The sequence below is a fragment of the Miniopterus natalensis genome, chromosome 15, assembly GCF_054644295.1.
Source record: "Miniopterus natalensis isolate mMinNat1 chromosome 15, mMinNat1.hap1, whole genome shotgun sequence".
NCBI classification, from domain to species: domain Eukaryota; kingdom Metazoa; phylum Chordata; class Mammalia; order Chiroptera; family Miniopteridae; genus Miniopterus; species Miniopterus natalensis.
Genome location: NC_142095.1, coordinates 28,075,077 through 28,092,347, shown reverse-complemented (window position 1 = coordinate 28,092,347; position 17,271 = coordinate 28,075,077). Strand labels below are relative to the sequence as shown.

Below are 17,271 nucleotides of genomic sequence, written 5' to 3'. Positions count from 1 at the left end.
GTGGTGACTACCATAATGATAGAGCACTGTTTGGGATGAGTGGTCCACCTACGCCCCCTCCCCCTCAGGGCTGAGGATTGGATCCAGAAACTCTGAGGCCCATTTTCCAGAGCTCACACCGGAGCCACAGAGGGGCAGGAGGAAGCAGGCTTGAGCCTGGGAGCTTGCATCCAACAAGTCTTTAAGCACATTAAGACGCCACTGAGTGGGTAAATCAGCGCCGTGTACAGAGCTATTTGTTGCACCTTAATGATCGGTGATGTTAGTGATGTGAAACAGGTCGTTCTTCACGGGGGATGCCCCACGAGGCCTCTGCCAGGAGCATATGCTCGCCTGGCAGGTCTGAGCAAACCCAGGAGCACCTGCCGGGTTCACATTGCCCGAGTCAGTGGAGTTCAGGACTCCGAGATGGCTTTTCCAATTATTTGCAGGAAAAGTGCTCCATTGTGATTTTAAACATTGAAATCAAGGGAATAAAAAGGGCTGCCGTTCCCTGAATCCCTGGGCAGCTCTGTGCATGGTGCTCCACTGGCAGCCTTTCATCTTGTCCTCACAAGAAGCCCCGTTGTCCTGTTTACAGTTGGGGACACCCAGCCAGTCAGGGGGGACTTTCCCAAGGCTGGCGGCTGGGCCAGAGCTGAGCTGGGCCTGGGGCCTGGGGCCTGGGGCCTGGGGCCTGGGGCCTGGGGCCTGGGGCCTGGGGCCTGGGGCCTGGGTTTCCAGCCCTGGACTGCGTTCCTCCCATCCACCCCACTGTCTCCTTTTAGTCTCAGTCTTAAGCTCCAAAACCAATGACATGATGGTGAAGCCACACCGCCTTACCCAAGCCTATGATTTCAGTGTGTGTGTGTGTGCGTGTGTGTGTGTGTATACAGTGATTTAAATTTTGCAAAGCACTTCTGTACCTAGAACATCACGTGGCCTTCTTAACAATCCTACACAATGACATGGCCAAAGATTATGATTCTTCCCTTACAGTTGAGGTAACCTAGGCTCAGCCAGGGAAGTGGCTTCAGCAAAGCCTGCGGAGGATCATGATGGAGCTAAGGGCTGACTCGAGCCCTTACTCCCACCCAGCTCCATTTTCACTGCTTTGCATCGACTCCCACACCCCCACACCCCATTGCCTTCTCCAGTGTTGGGTTCAAGGCTATGGTTGGGGTAAGGGAGGGGGGGAAAGCAGAGCAAGAATGGGGAGGGAAAGAAAGGGGAGGGAAAGGAAAGGTAGGAAATGGGGACACAGGGACAGGAGAGAACATGGGTGAAAAGGAGAGTCAAGAAGAGAGGAGCCTGAAGGTGGGCCCCCAGGGGGTGAAGGAGCTAACCCCCCCTGGGATGAACCCCAAATAAAGCCAGGTCCTGTTGAACAGGGTGGATGGTGGATACTTCTCATTCCCAATTCTCCTACAGGACAAATCTTCCTGCTCTGGCGTGAGCAGCTGCACTTGGGTCCAGCATCTTTGGGTTTGAAGCTTAACACCCAAGTCTCAGGCTCATGCTTTGTTTCTCTGGCCCAGGAGATCACCAGAGGCAACTCTAGATTCAAGCAATTAGTATCTGAGCGACAGACAGTCTGTAAGAGTGAGCTTAGTTTTGAATGAGTTGAAATTTCAAGGGAATAGTGCACTAGACCAAGCTCAATCAAGGAAATGTGAGTTGGGTGGGCAGGGAGGGGAACGGGAATGAAAGTTAGGGCACCTCTTAGGTGCTACTTATTTCATTTAACTCTTGCTACCCTTTCAAGGTAAGTTTCATCACCATTTTATAGATAAGGTGTCTGAAAGGTTAAATATGTTGCCCAAGGGCACACAGGCTGTGTCTCTTCTGAGTAGTTTTCTGAGATGCCCTGTTGAAACAGGTTACAAGCTTTTTGGGGGGTTCCCAACCTCGTCGTTCAATCTTCCTTCTCTCTCCTGACACCTTGGTGCCCTCTGGGATAGACTGGCATGAATTTGAATTCCATCTCTGCCATTTAGCAGCTATGAGATTTGGGGCAAGTCACTCAATCACTCTAAGCCTCGGTTTTAGTAATCTGTAAAATGGGCTAGAATTGCTCTGGACTCTATATTCCCTTGCCTCTGTCTACAGATATCCACCTGCTGTCCCATTCTTTCTAGGCTGAGCAAGGTACTCCAATAAACTACTCACTAGCATCAATGGACAACAATAGCTTCGTGCAGTTGTCAGCAAACATTTTCTGTTAAGGGCTAAATAGTAAATATCTAGCCCTTTATAGAAATAAAGGGCTAAATAGTAAATATCTAGCCCTTTATAGAAATAAAGGGCTAAATATCTAGCCCTTTGAGACCCATCTGGTCTCTGTCAAAACTATTCAGCTCTACTGCTGTAGTGCATTAGCAGTCATGAGCTAATATGTAAATGAATGAGTGTGGTTGTGTACCAATAAAACTTTATTTGTGACCACTAAAATTTGAATTTCATATACTTTTCATGTGCCACAAAATATGTATTCTCCTTTTGATTTTTAGAAAGCACTTAAACTGTAAAAACCTTTTGTTTTGCTTTTTAGCTCACAGTTGTATAAAAACAAGTGGTCAACTAGATTTGACTTGTGGCTATCCTTTGCTCACCCTTGGCTTAATAGTGGCTCCTACAGGAGGCTTTTGCATTTTAGGTGGGGATCATTCTATAGAACAAAAAGTCAGTACCCCAATGGTGGAATCTTGGCCACCCTGGCAAGGCAGTGAAGGAGAGAACTGAGGGCAAGAAGCCGTCCTTTCCTCAGTCTTTCTGTCCAAGTCCTGTGCATCAGCTTAAGGTAAGGATAACGTCGTCATGAAACCCGATGGACACAGCTCCGCCTTTGAGCCCTGCTCAGTTGTTACTCTAGGCAAATCTGGGCACTTTCTGGGGCTTATCACCCTATGATTCAAAATCAATGCCTCTCCTGTAGTAAAATCTAAGCCAGCTCTTCAGTGCACTCGATCAATAATTGATCTGACTTTTGGAAAGGGCAGGGTGCAACTGGCTGACCCTGAGGGCCTGGGCTTTTTCTCCCTGGCAGGGAGGTGGACAGGTGGACAGCTGTAGAGGAGACTGGGAAATGCACTTGACAAGGCTTAGCAGGGGTCTTTCTACTCGAGGCACGACTGACTGCTGACCTGCCCCCTTGTCTATGGAGTCTCAGGAAATTAGCCTGAAACTCTAATCTCCTTCACTGACCAGCACTTTGAGTTGGATTTGGAATAAACACATCATTTTAGATACGTCTCCAAAAGTGCTCTCCTTAAGAGTGCCCTCAGGGCAATCACCCTTTTAGCTGGCCTCCCAGTGCCCCTGCCTGCACCCCCGCGGCCATCGCGTGGTTGGCCGGGGAGCGCTTTTCCTCAAGAGCAGCCCCAGGGCGTCCCACTGTCCTTGGGGCACCACAGCCTCAGGGTGCTTATGAGCACACTTAGGGCTGAGACCGTCTGATGCGCCTGGAGAATTGCTCAGACCCAAGGAACGGAGAGGAAATGGTTCAGCCGTGGGACTGCATCTCCTTTTCTTTCTCTTTGAAATGAGACACCTGACCATGAAGGTAAAGAGAACAGGACTTGGGCCTGTGGGAGGGTCTCTGGGAGATGGTGTTGTGGGGTGACTTCCATGGGCCAGGTATAATTATTGCCACGGGGTCGTGCCCAGAGATGAGGTGGGCGAGCAGAAATGGGGTTCTGCAGGGGTTCGAGTCTGGGAGTGGATTTTTGACATGGGAACCTTGAGTCCAGTATGACTGGATGTCAGTCAGCAATGTGTCTGGGGAAGAAATGGTGAAGGGCAACCAGGAAAGCCTGCAGTGACTCTCTTTTTTGTTTTTTTAAAAATATATCTCTGTTGATTTCAGAGAGGGGGAGAGAGAGATAGAAACATCAGTGACGAGAGAGTCATTGATCGGCTGCCTCCTGCACGCCCCTGACTGGAGATCAAGTCTGCAACCCCGGCATGTGCCCTGACCGGGAATCGAACAGAGATCTCCTGGGTCATAAATAGGTCAATGCTCAACCACTGAGCCACGCCTGGTTGGGATGCAGTGACTCTCTTTACAGGGGAATCATTTTTGCATAAAGGGACAGTGAAATAGTGAATTTTGGGTCAGGGACAGGTAATAAATACAAAATCTGACTTGCAACAATAAAAGATGAAATATACTTAGTAAATTTGTGAAGACAGTGTTTTCAGTTTAAGACATAAAAAGAGATGGGCTAAGGGACAGTAAGGAACAATAAAGAAGGCCTAAAGGAGGGATGTGTGCCCCATAACACAACACAACACAACCACATAAATAAGCAACCCAAACTAGCAACTGAATTACAAACGATCCTCAGGGACACAGTGTGTGGCCCCAGAAGGAGGGGTCAGCAGGCGTCTCCACCTGGTTCCGCTGCTGTTATTGCCACAATCACCTGGGTAGACTCCGAGGGCACTGCGTCCTGGAGCTTCCTGAAGGATGGTCCTCAGAGGATACACAGGCCCAGGCTTGCGTATTTATTACGGCTCGGCAAAAGGAAAACAGGCACCAAGAAGACTGCAACTCCAGGCGCCTGGCCAGAGGCAGGGCACAAGCTTGTGTTTAGGGTGTGGCCTGCTCCAGGTGCACCTCTTTCCTGGCTCCTACTAAAATCTTTCATCTCTGCGAATGCGAGGTGCCCACAGGGATACCATGAATTCTCAAAGCTCAGGACAGAACAAAGATTCAGTTTCCCTCCCACTCACACAGGTCTAATTGATACTTTGAGGACTCTGGGCAACTGAGAAGGGGAGTGACGTCCCCTTAGCAAAACTCTACCCGGCCCTGCAGAGTGAGCTGACCTTACCACCTACTCAGAATTACAATCGCAGAATATAGAGAAGACAAAACTCACAGAAGAGCAAGACAGCACATGTGTGGCACCCTGGGGTCATTTTCTGGGTACAAAGCTTTCCTTTCTCCCAGTAAGCCCCACTCAGTCACTGGTGAGTGATGCTGGTAAGTAAGCTTTTAGTTTAAGACTCTGTGATGGGTGGAAAGTTCGGCAAGTGCCAGAGGCTATGAGAAGTATAGTTCTGCCCTTAGGAAACCCACATTGTTTCTGGGAAGACAAGACCAATCCACAAAAGGAGACAGAGAATGGAAAGCCACAGCCTGAGCAGGGATGATTTGGCCAAGGTCTAAAAGGCAGGTGGCAGCAGAGCCAGGGTCTGGGATGCCCATCTGTGAACAGTGCAGGGAAGGCCAGCAGCATGCTGGGAAAGGCTGGGCTGGAAAATGGGGCCATTGCCCTGGGCATTACTGGACTCTGAGAGCAGTCCCTTATCCAGTCCTGGAGGGCTCTCGCTGTGGGCAGGATCCCTTGCTCCTCCGAGGCAGCTGGCTGGGAGAGGCTGACTGCAGCAGGGCTGGTAAGGGTGCTGACCGGGAGTGCTCAGGGGAGACAGGAGGCTCCTGAACATGATGGACTGCTTTCACTAGGCTGCAATCCCCTCCTGCCTGCAGGGAAATGACTTGGAACAGGAACAAGAATTTGAACTGCCAAACTGTATTTGCTTGGTGACTCTGGTTGCTTGTGAGAAGTCAGCTCAGGGAGGAACCTCTGTTCCAGACAATTATGCCTGGCACATGCCCGCAGACCTGTCACTCACAGCTGGGGCTGAGGAGTTTGGGGACTATTGCAGCTCCTCACCCTGGCATTCAAAATCTTGACTACTGACCCTACCTTGCCCCTGACCTCCCCAATCTTGCTCCCCACTTCTCTCCAGTACCAACCCAGGCCGGACTGGCTTCCTTATATTGTTCACTGGTGCCCCGAATGGCCTCCCCTCTCTGTGCTCCTCTCCAATTCTGCACTGTGCAGGCTTCACCCCACACCTGCTTTAGGGAGAGCCAATCCTTTCCCTCAGGATCAGACAGTCTCTCACAGCGAGGGGCAGCCTACCTCATCTGCAGTTAGCAAAGAACACTAGTAAAACATGGCTCACTCATTTGCCCTACAAAGCTGGGAGAGGGGGCTGGACAAGAAACACGTATCTGGGACCAGTGGTGGTTTGCTCACCCCTGGAGAAAGGTGTACTCTCAGCTACAAGGCTGCAGCCCTGGCCAAGGGTAGAAGAGAGAACAGGACCCAAGATGCATTAGTCAGAGATGAGGGTTGCCCAAGTGGAGGAATAAAGTGGACCCGCATCCTGGAAGGACAGAACATGCCTCTGCAGACCTGGAGGCTGGAAGAGGAATGGCAGGAAGGCGCTTTGACCATGGCTGCCCACGTCTGAGAACCTGGAGGGCTTGTGATCTGGAAGCCTGCTGGGACAATGGCCGGGAGAGGGTCTAAGTGGCTGTCTACAGGGGGAAAGCTGGGGCGAGGAGGGGCATGATGCAGAATCCAATGCCACCAAAGGCTGGCTAACGTAGGCAGGGAAGCCTACGGAACAGGCAGATCCTGACGTTACACGTGCTTCAATCACTTTGCCGGACACGGTGAACTGACACACGGAGCTGCTGCTTCCTTCTTTTCTCTGTTCCACAGAAAGTTATATTTTTTTACCAAGGCCTCACTCACCATTCATTCATCCATTCACTTGCCAGTCACCTGTGCTGCGCCTGGCCCTGTGCTGGGCACTGGAGATGCAACAACGAATGGGCACAATCTTGCCTTCAGGAGATCACCGTCTAGAGCTGGAAAGAGCATCATGCCCCGGAGGGCAGGCGCCCCACAGCCTTCACACACGGAACTGAACATTATGAAAATGTTTTTCTTTGCATACATTTAACACTGAAACAAGCACCAACTCTGTTAGAAAATTACATTTAAATATAGTAATCCCAAATCACAGGTGTCTCATTTATCAAAGACAAAAACCATTGGGACCATTCTCCAGATAAGGTTTTGTTTTACTTTTCCTGCTTAAAATCCCATTGTGAGCTTATTTCATGCTCAGAAAGATTTTACATTCTTTCCAGGCTTTCTCTTCAAAAGCCAGACCTTCACTGGGGCCAGTCCTTACAAGTTAAAATATAACAAGGTGGTTCTTTTTTACTCCACTAACTCATTCATTCATTCATTCATTCATTCATTCATTCATTCACGACTATTCCTTGAGCACCCACCATTGGAGCCAGACATGTGCTAAGCCCGAGGAATTCAGTGGACAGAGAGACAGAATCCTGCCTTCAGGCTCCTTAGGGTCTAGTGAATTATCCCCAACCAGACCTTGGGTTCCTGAAGGCTGGGAACATGGTTTCCTTCTCTGGCTGGTCCCTCTTTCTCTGCTTCTTGCTTCATCTTAAATAGACGGGCACAGAAGTGTCTCTATTTTGTTCTTTATGTCTCATATGTCTTACTGAGCTCATGAGAGTAACCTGAACTTCTGTTCTGGCCCTGCATCCTAAAATATTTAAATGAGCACAAAAATCCACCTCCATCTAAGGCCATTGTTTCGTCATTCCCAGAGCCAATGCTTTAGAGACCCCCTAACCCAGAGGCTGGATTCTGGATCTCCAGCCTCGACCTGGATGCCTTCTGTGCAAGCCCACCCTTCCCCGGGTGGTGAGTGATGCAACATTTGAAATGCACCGGCTTGACTCAGCACTCCGAGATAAAGTGAACAGGCTTGCTTGCCATTCTGAGCACCGTGGGTAATTGCTATTGATTCAAGATGTCATGAGATTTGAGAAAGAGCACACTGCACAAACTGGGCACATGACGTTTGACAAGTTACCTCAGACATTCTCACCTGTAAAATGGAGATAATATACCCCATAGGGGTTGTGAGAGTAAACAAGCTACTCTATTTCTTGTAGCAGAGGGAGTGCACTTTAAAATTCCCTCTAGTTATGTGTTATGACGATTTGAGAATAGGTCTAGCAGCTTCCATGCACCAGGTCAAGCTGCCTTTACTCCACAAGACTGACCAAAGCAGACCCACCTTGCCAGCCAGGCTTGCAAACTGGCTTCACGTCCACCTGCACCAGGGTGTCCTGAGCAGCAGGCTTCTGCCCACAGTCATAGGCGGTCACCAGGATCTCATACTGGTGTTGCTTGTCATAGCTCAGCTTCTCAGTGTTCCTGATGTTGCCTGAGGACACAGAAATATTCAAAATTGTTTCAGATCAAGTTAAGCATACTGCAGTTCTCCAAAATCCCTTCCTCAGTCCTCCAACCTTCACCAGAATGAAATGACCCCCTTTCCTATCCCTTTGTAAAAACAAGGGCGCACGGAGCCATGGCTTCCACAGGTGTCCTGCTTGTACCTATGTGGCAGATTCCAGGATCCTTGGCTGGAGCCACCCCAGCTATGAGACGGTGTTGCTTCGAAATTCCAAGCACGCACTTGAAATCCAACTGGTTTGTGTTTGTAAGTAATGGGTTGCTGGAAAACTCTCTCTTAAAGTGCCCCATGCGGCTGCGTCCCTGATGTAAGGCCCAGAGCTCATCTGCCATGAAACCTCTGGGAAAAAGATGGAATTCAGAAATGTCCTGACACATATTTTTTAACATCTGGGTTCATTGCCAGGAATGTTCCCTGCCTCTTCTCACATTATTTTGCTACCAAATAGGAAGTAAAATCAATAAGAAGACGTGTGACCTCTCTTCCAAAGCTACACAGAATAAAGATTCCTTGCCCTGGTGGCAAAGGCATTTTTCTTCCCCAAGACAGACCAAACCATTTTTATGAGCCATTTGCGTGTTTTTATCCCTGTGGGTTTGATATTATGATTCAGAAATGAATATTTGATAATTAATGAGTAAAACTTTAATTGACAATTTTTGCTAAAATACGGTTTTGGTTCCAAGAAACTAATATAGGCCAGATGTGCACTGAATAATTTTTAGTTTTTGATTCCCAGAGATTGTAGTCCTCCCTCGTTGAGAGTGATTTCATTCTTGCATTTTCTTCCGATGGTGGCGCTGATAGCAAATTCGAACCCAAATGTCATCACCATCCTCTACCAGAAGCGAAATGAAGGCAATTGAAATGAAAGGCACAACAACAACAAGGCGACAAGCAAGTAAACAAACATGCGACGGCTGACTCGGCATATTTTTAGATTTCACCCAAGCTAAGGGAAACTCCCTAACGAGCTTTCTTCCATTCCGACTGATGGATATTTCTCACGTGCACGGAGACAACAGGCACTAAGCCAAGAAAGCCTGGGAAACGAGGCAAGTCACAGAACGTTTTAAAGACGGGAAAGTCCATCCACCAATCGCCCGAAATTAAACATTACTCAGCACTGGGCCGCGAGCAGGTGCCACACATGTGAGTGTGTGTGAGCAGGAGGAGGGAGGGTGGGCGAGCGGTGGGCGACGAGGGCTGAAGTTGCCCAGGACATTGGACCAAGGATTAGGATAATTTGTTCTGCTATCTGCTCTGGACTGTTTCTAAAAATGCAACTGCCACCATGGATTTGGAGTAAAATTTACTTTAACAAAGCCAGTCAAAAATCTTTGAATAAAAATGGGTTAGAGGTATTTTTGGCCTTGTGGCTGATGTTCAGAATCCGCTTCTTTCCCCCCAAATGTTTGTTTCAGCCTCAGCTTGGGGCTCGCACAGGCCTGGACGGCTCAGCTTCAGGCTGGCAGCGCTCCCTGCGGGCTCTGTTAACTAACTCGTTTGTGGCTACTGTTATCACAGGGGAGGAATTCTGTCAGGTGGAGGCCCCGTACTATACCCACGAGAAGCAGGTTTCAGCAACATCAAACTGAATTTTCAACAAAAAGTTTGTACTTTCTCTTTCTTTAAAGTTAAATGGCTCTCAAAAGATATGCCTCTTAGAGGAGGAAGGCTTAGGGTTTACAATCCGTGTGACATTAAGCAGACCAAACACTATTGATTGTGCTAGAAAAATAAACACACGCCGGCAATCCTTGCCTCAATTTGTTGCAGCTCCTCTCCGGTACCTGTCTTAATGAAACTGTCTGAGAAACTAATTTCCTTTCTCTGCCACCTTTCATGCATGTGAGGATAAGATTCTGAGCACAGGATGTGCAGCATCAGGTCAAAATCAGAGAGCAGTATTGGGAACCACCGTTGTGTGAGGGAGGGTAATATCTGGATGAGACGCCCATTTAAAATTTTGGTAGCTCAGAAGAAGCCACCCATTTTGCCTGTTACAATTCTATTTCCCCCCCTTGCAATTGGGTAATTTCTCCTAGTGGTGCCTACTCAGGGAGACCCGAGTCCACAGTTAACCCTGGTGAAGGATAGCTGCCCCTGGGCCTATTCCCCTGTCCAAATGAACCTGCGGACCTAACTCGAAGAACAATCAGTACCTACCTTGCATGTGGATGAAGGTAATTTTTTAAAACTCAGGTGGGGAGCGGGGTGCAATGAGGCAAGCACAGTGACCTGCACACTCCTTCCGATGGAGTTTAGATTGGAACAAGCCTTTAGGAAAGAACGGGCCAGTCACTGTGCAATTATTCACAGCTTTTGGGCATGCAATTCCACACCTAAAAATTGATTTCAGAAAAATGACAAAAATTTCAGATATTTATTGTGAAAAATTGCAAATACAGGTGAAACTATGTCCATCTCAGCATTATTTATTACATTGACAAAATAATAAAGAGACTGCATGTCTGATAGGAAGGGAGGAGCTACGTGTAAGAGTCTGTGCATGAGATGGAGAGTTGTCAGCACTGAAAGTGGTAATTATGAAGCATTTCTAAGGTGCAAAAATCCACATAATTGAATGTTAAGTAAAAATGGGAAGATAAAGAAAAGCAAGAAACATGTGGCCATACTTTTGTTTAAAAAAGCCATTAAAAAAAAACACCAATACTGGTAAATGTCCATAGTGGTTACTTTAAGAAAAATATTTTAATAGTGGTTATCTTTGGTGGGATTACAAGTGCCTTATTTTCTTTATACTTTACTATGCTTTCCAAATTTCCCACAAAGGGCACTTGTCACTCTTCTGTTCAGGTGGAAGAGAAGCATTTTCATTCACTTTAAGAATAAACAGAGCCTAGGATGCACTTCACTCAAAGGCTTCAGTCTTGTTTGTTACTCAGCAGGGCAGCTGGCTGACAGAGCAAGCTCGGCTGAAACCAAACAAGCCTGAGAAGTGGGAAAAGCAGCCCAGTGGTGAGTGGGTGTCATCAAGACCCCCGCTGCTCCCTCTGTGGTCATTCTCAAATCTGGCTGAGCGTTTGGCTTGCGTCAAGGCTCTGGTGAGTGCCTTGATTGTAGTTTACCCACCCCTTACACAGGCAAGATATTTAATTCCCATTTTACGGATGAGGATCTGGGGCTAGGTTTAAGTAACTCTCTCTCTCTCTCTCTCTTTCTCTCTCTCTCTCTCTCACATACACACACACACACACTGATGAATGTAGGATTAAGACACAACTTTGAGCTTTTGAACATTGTCGTGCATTCCTGTCAAATATCATTAAGGAGAGATAATATCACTGGTGGGAAGGCCTTGGGGCCAACACTCAGGGGACCTGGGCTCCAGTCCCAACTCTGCCACCCACGTGACAGGTGCTATTAGACAAGCTCTTTATGCTTTAGGACTCAGTTTTTCCATCTGTTCAATGGAAATGAGCATCTAGGCTCCACCGATCTCTGAAAGACTGGCCAAGTGCCAGAAGTTGGGGACCTGGCTGTCATCTGAAATTGATATAGAACTTCCCAAGGAAGAGTGATGTCACCAGCTCAGAGTTACTTGCTCATAATTTCAGCCTGGAAATCCATGGGGAGTGAGTGAATAACCTTCATGTCCCAGTCATCCAGGTAAATATCTAATAATCATGGCACCATGAATTGAGCACTCCCTATATACCACATACCCTGCAAGTATTATTTCTGGGCACTGCCTCTCCCTGAGACCTCACAACCCCACAGTGAGGCAGGAACTATTACTGCCATGATTTCACAGGAGACAGAGGCTGAGGACCTCTGTTGGAAGAGGTCGAGTCTTCAGTTAAAACAGGCCATTCTGACTCCATGTTATCTTCTATCCTTCCTGCTGCCCTGCTCTCCTTCCTTCCCCCCAAAACAAAGAGCCTGGCAGGTTGGAAGGGCCAGGAGCCATCTACTTGAAGCCATGCTGCCTCAATGAGGGAGCCCCAACTCAGCAGTACTTTTTCTGATATGCATGCAAAGAACTTCTTGAAGGAGCCTGTAAGGTCGCTGGAGGAGTGATGGATAAGGGCCAGTTGGGAAGCTCATTAGGATGGGAGCTGTTTCTGTGCCTGCCCCTAGGTCCTACCTTCATTACTTGGAGAACTGCTTTTGTAAACCTCACTGTCAGGGGCCCACCCTCCCTGGGAGTGCCCACTCTCCTCTTCATCTTATGTTGTAAACCAACGTTGGAGGCAGAGGCCTGGCAAAGAACCATTAGTCACTTTTAATGAGACAGCTAGGGAAATAAATTGGCATATGTTAGTGAAATGGCTCATCAAGGTGAGTAATTATCTTCATGACTGGGGCAGTTTACCCTCTGCTGAAAGAATTTGCATCTCATCTCTCACTGGCCTGTGGCTCTCCAGGACCAAGGCAGGAGGTCAAGGGGAGCTTGACAACTCACCATAGACACCTCTCTCTCTAGTTCTGCTCTTCAGCAGGGACTTGTCACTCCCCAAATTCCAGTTTTTGTGGACATAGACCAAACAGTTGATCATAGGGGAACAGAAAAATACAAAAGAACTGTTTTACACTTTATGAAGTGGTGTGTGTGTGTGTGTGTGTGTGTGTGGTGAGATGTGTGTTTGTGTGGTAGGGATGGGCCACCTGTCTGTAGGAAAAGCTATCAGAGGGAAGCTCTGACATGCTCTACTAGTTAAAATTACTATTTCTTAGTCCTGAACCAAACTTTAATTGAAGTCTAGTATTTTCTATATTACTATCTTAGGCACTGATCTTGTGTCCTTCACAATTAGCATCTAGTGTTGTCAAAGTGTGTGTCATTTTCATGTGTTTTAGCATTTCATAAGGAAACTTGACTTAGTACTATTTTGTCTATGTTAGGAATATTGATTTCTTCTTATGAAACACCTCACTAACTACTGGAGGTAAGGGAGGAGGATTTCTCCTAGGCTTCTATCCCTTCTGGAATTTTTTGCAGGTCTAAAGATGCAGAAGTCAATATCATAAGTTAAGTTTCTCCCTGGTCTCAATATCAGGAATCACTGGAAGCACTGAAGACTTGCAAGCAGGTGACTGGTGGTATTTCCCTTTAGGTATTGGCTACCAGGAAGCTCAGAGCTAACTTACTGCCCAACCCTGGTTCATGGCATTCTTTGCATACCAAACTCTACCTTGATGCCACCTGACTTTGTATATTTTATTTTGATTTTTCCCCCACCACACAGACACACATCTCACCACACACACACACACACACACACACGCCACTTCATAAAGTAAAAAACAATTCTTTTGTATTTTTCTGTTCCCCTATGATCAACTATTTGTCCACTAGATGATAAGCTCCATGTGGGCAGGCCGATGTCTGCTTTAGGTTCTACTCTATCTCCATTCCAGTTCCCAGCACCGTGTTTGGCATTCAATAAATACAATATTTACAGAGTAGATGAACTTCAGGTTTTGCAACTCTCGAATCTTTGTGCAGCACTTAAGTCTATTTGAAACAAAGTGGGATAATATACATGCACCCACACACTCATGCTAATAATTAAACAATATACTTGGCAAATAATTATCATTCGATCGATATCAAGTTATTGAAAATTGCAGTTAAAGTGGGCTGAGTTGACAGCCTCTGGCTGTCGTATTTACACTACAATGAGTTTTTAATTAATGGTGACAGAGAAATGTCCAGATGGTTTTATTAGGACTGTTTTTAGTTCAATAAGTTCAGTTTAAGATTGGAGTGGCCTGGGAGGGTTCTTCCATCCTTCATTCTCACTAGGGTGAAAATTCTCAAAGAGCATTGGCAAGACCTTTAAAGATTCCTGAATAGATCTGCAGCTTAGAAGGTTTTTTTCATAAGTCTTTACCTCTTCTTCTGGCAACTCTTTGTTTAGGAGCAGGAAGCAGGTTATTGTGGTGGGGTAATGTTATAATTGCTTATGTAAGGAAGGGACTCAGACATAGCCGAGTTGATGACGTGACTCATGTCTGATGACAACTGAAAAACCTACCAGAAAATCAACCTGTCTGCAGCATCCGGGTGAGTGGCATTGTGAGTTCTATAGACTGTATTCGATGAGTAGATGTCTTAGGGGGGATGCTCTATACCTAGCTGGGCTGCTAGGAATGTCAGGCCACCGCTCTAGTCCAGGACTAAGTTCTGACTACAGAGCCTAGATCAGGGATGGGCAGGGAGGCATCACCTGCTAAGTACATTCAGGCCCCCACTTGGCCTTCAGAATGAGGGTGAGGATTGTTTCCCTGCCCCCACTGAGGTCCTCTCAGGACACTCACCATTTCTGTCGATGGCAAAAGGTACATCGGTTGTGACAATTTCGTAGTTGCAGATCTGGCTGTACTGGGGGGAGCAGTCTTCGTCGATGGCCTCTACTTGCAGGATGCTGTCGTAGATCTTGCCCTCGGTCACAACAGCCTTGTAGGCTGGCTCTTTGAAGGTGGGAGCAAACTCATTGACGTCTTTCACCTGGATATGGACCACAGCCCTGGAACCACACACAGAAAAGAAGAGATGGTGGTAAAGAAAGAATCACACCACCTTCCCCACCTCCCCTGGGAGGAAAAGGCCCAAGTGGTCACAGTCTTTGGTGAACCAAGAAAACAGAAACCACGAGCCAATCAGTTGGTGGTTGTCTTCCCAGGTGAGTGTTCTGTCTTCCCTCTCATTGGAGACCCTTCTACCTGCCCTCGCCCTGATCCCCAGGGATGAATCCACCCCAGAGCCACTCCTGCCCTTTGACCTTTCTTGTGGCTCAGTTTTATTTCGGCAACTGCATTCCTCTGGATTGTCTCTCCTTTCCCCCATTCATTCCTTCTTCTGTTCACTCACTCCTCCATTGAGTAAGAAGTTAACCACTCTTACTCCGTGTTAGTCTCTGAGTCAGAGACCATAAGGGAGAGAGTTACAACCCAAAATGAAAAGTGCTGGAACAGAGAGAAGCACGTGGCATGGAGGAAACCCAGGGAGAGGTCCCAGCCAGGCCGGCTGGCTGGCTCAGGGAAGGCTTCCCAGACGAAGTGACACCTGAACTCAAGTCTGACGGTGGAACTGGTCTATCCCTCTGTGAAGCAGGGGTAGAGAGTTTCAGATGTCGGAAGCAGCCAGTGCCAATGCCTGCAGTGGCCTGGGGGACTGGCAGGAGAGGAGCAGGCTGGAGCGCCATGGTGTGACCCCTGGGTAGACATATGGGAAGAGCCGTGTGTGACAGAGATGCGTGGGTGAGTGGGAGGCAGTCCAGGGAGCTGTGCCAGGTGACTCACTTGTGTGACTTCTTCCAGGCGGTCTCCCGGGGCCCCGCCCCACAGTCGTAGGCCTGGATGATGAACGTGTACTCCTTCTGCAGCTCGCAGTCGATGGCGCTCTTGGCACGGAGCCGGCCCTCTCCCGATGTCTTGTTGAGCACCACGGCCTCGAAGGGCAGCTCCTGGCCGTGGATCTTGAAAGCACAAATTTCCCCTGCAGAAGGATGAGAGACAGTGAGCAGGAATCCTGAGAACCGCCAGACTGAAGACAGAGCTTCTGTTGCACCAGATTTTGCAAAGCTAACGCCTCCAGGCCATTTCCTCCACACAGAGCTGTCAGACCAGAAGGGGCCTCCAGAGGCCCAGCCCAACACGTTCATTTCATGGACGGTAAGACTGAAGTGTTTCGAGCATGGAAATGTCACTCATTAAGTGTATCTGGGAGAAGAAGAGGGGAGAGTCACGTGCTGGGAGCTGGCTGATGATCCTGGTTTCCCACGTTTCTGAGCAGGTTTCCAGCTTGCCCTCTGCCCAGTCTGAGATTAAAAATTTGCCCACAGTCAAAAGACAAATGACTGCAGAGGAAAGGAGGAAAAGGCCCAAGAGTTCACAATCTTTGGTCCTGTGACCACATCCTTTCTACTTGAACGTGAGCCCTGTGAATCAGCTTGTTAGAAATACAGAGGCCCAGGTCCCACCCAGACCTCCTGAGTGGAGTCAGAACCTGCATTTTAACAGGGTCCACAGGTGATTTGTTTGCTTGCTAAACATGGGCTGCACTGTTCTGATCTGTCCTTTGTTCCTGATTTAAACACCCCACGTTGCTGCAGCCACATTCCCCCTGTCCCCTCCATGTCTCTCCACCTACCACTTCCCTGTGGGGAGAGGGACTCCACTATGAGTCACAATTTTTCTCTCAAAACAGTGGGGGTGAGTCTGTGTGAGTTTCAGAATCCCAGTGGAGCCTGAGAAACTAACTTCTTAAAGGGTCGCACATGTTGTGAAATTAATGTATTTCTCCCCCTCAGGTGGCTTAATGTGTATTAAAACGATTCCTCTGCATTAAAATGACAAGGCCATGAAAATATCTTCCCTGTCCCCATGAATAGATATTTGTTTCTGGAACTCCGACTGCAAATAAGCCCTGTACTGCGTGCCTTGGGAGGTGCTGAAAATTTGAAATATGTTTTTTTCCTGCATTGAGGGAGTTTATAGATCTGTTGGGGAGACAATGTCTAGATGTCCAGTAAGACCATTCAGGGTGCAAAGGAGTGTGTGAGTGTCACATGGCCTGGGCACCGAGTGGCCTGGGAGCAAAATGCAGGCTTAGAACCCAGAGGTCTGGATTCACATCCCAGGCTTGCCGATTACTCACTGATTTAGTCAAGTTATATTGATTCTTTGGCTCTCAATTGTGTGACTTGTAAAATGGTCCATGAGGAAGTGTTGGAAGGAGGGCACCTATCTCGAGGTAGCCTAACCTTGGTCTGACATTGCCCCAGCTGCACTGCTGGAACCATGGTGAGGCACCTAGGGTGCACAGTCTAGGGGCCCCTCACCTCAGGGTGACCAGGCACCTGCCTCGCTGTTGCAAAGTGACACTGTGAGAAGAAAGGAAACATGACTGCGTGCCTGTTCTGTGCCAGGTACTGAGCTTTGTACCCGGGCCTGGGTGACCTCCTTTAATCTTCATAACAAACCTGTAAGGCAGAGGTTTTATACCAGTTTGTGCAAATTAAAAAAAAAGAAAAAAAAAAATCAGAAAGGTCATTACTTGGTGAAGGTCACAGAGGTCAAGGTGGTATAAAACCCAGATATGGCTGACTTCTAAACCCATGCCCTTTCTCCACTGCACTGTCTCCAAGCAGCCCCATAACTTCGTTTTTATTTATTTTTTATTTTTAAAATATATTTTATTGATTTCAGAGAGAGGAA

The 17,271-nt window shown here is 47.7% G+C and overlaps 1 protein-coding gene across 1 annotated transcript in view; it reads right to left on the bottom strand.

Moving 5' to 3' along the window:
• CLSTN2 (calsyntenin 2) overlaps positions 1-17,271 on the bottom strand; it is a 492,496-nt gene that overhangs the window by 87,340 nt on the left and 387,885 nt on the right. Inside the window, exons 3-5 of the mRNA XM_087824962.1 lie at positions 15,355-15,550; positions 14,371-14,579; positions 7,900-8,049 (exon numbers count right to left, since the gene is read on the bottom strand). Of these exons, the coding sequence (XP_087681088.1) occupies positions 7,900-8,049; positions 14,371-14,579; positions 15,355-15,550 (555 nt within the window). The remainder of the gene's footprint in view (positions 1-7,899; positions 8,050-14,370; positions 14,580-15,354; positions 15,551-17,271) is intronic.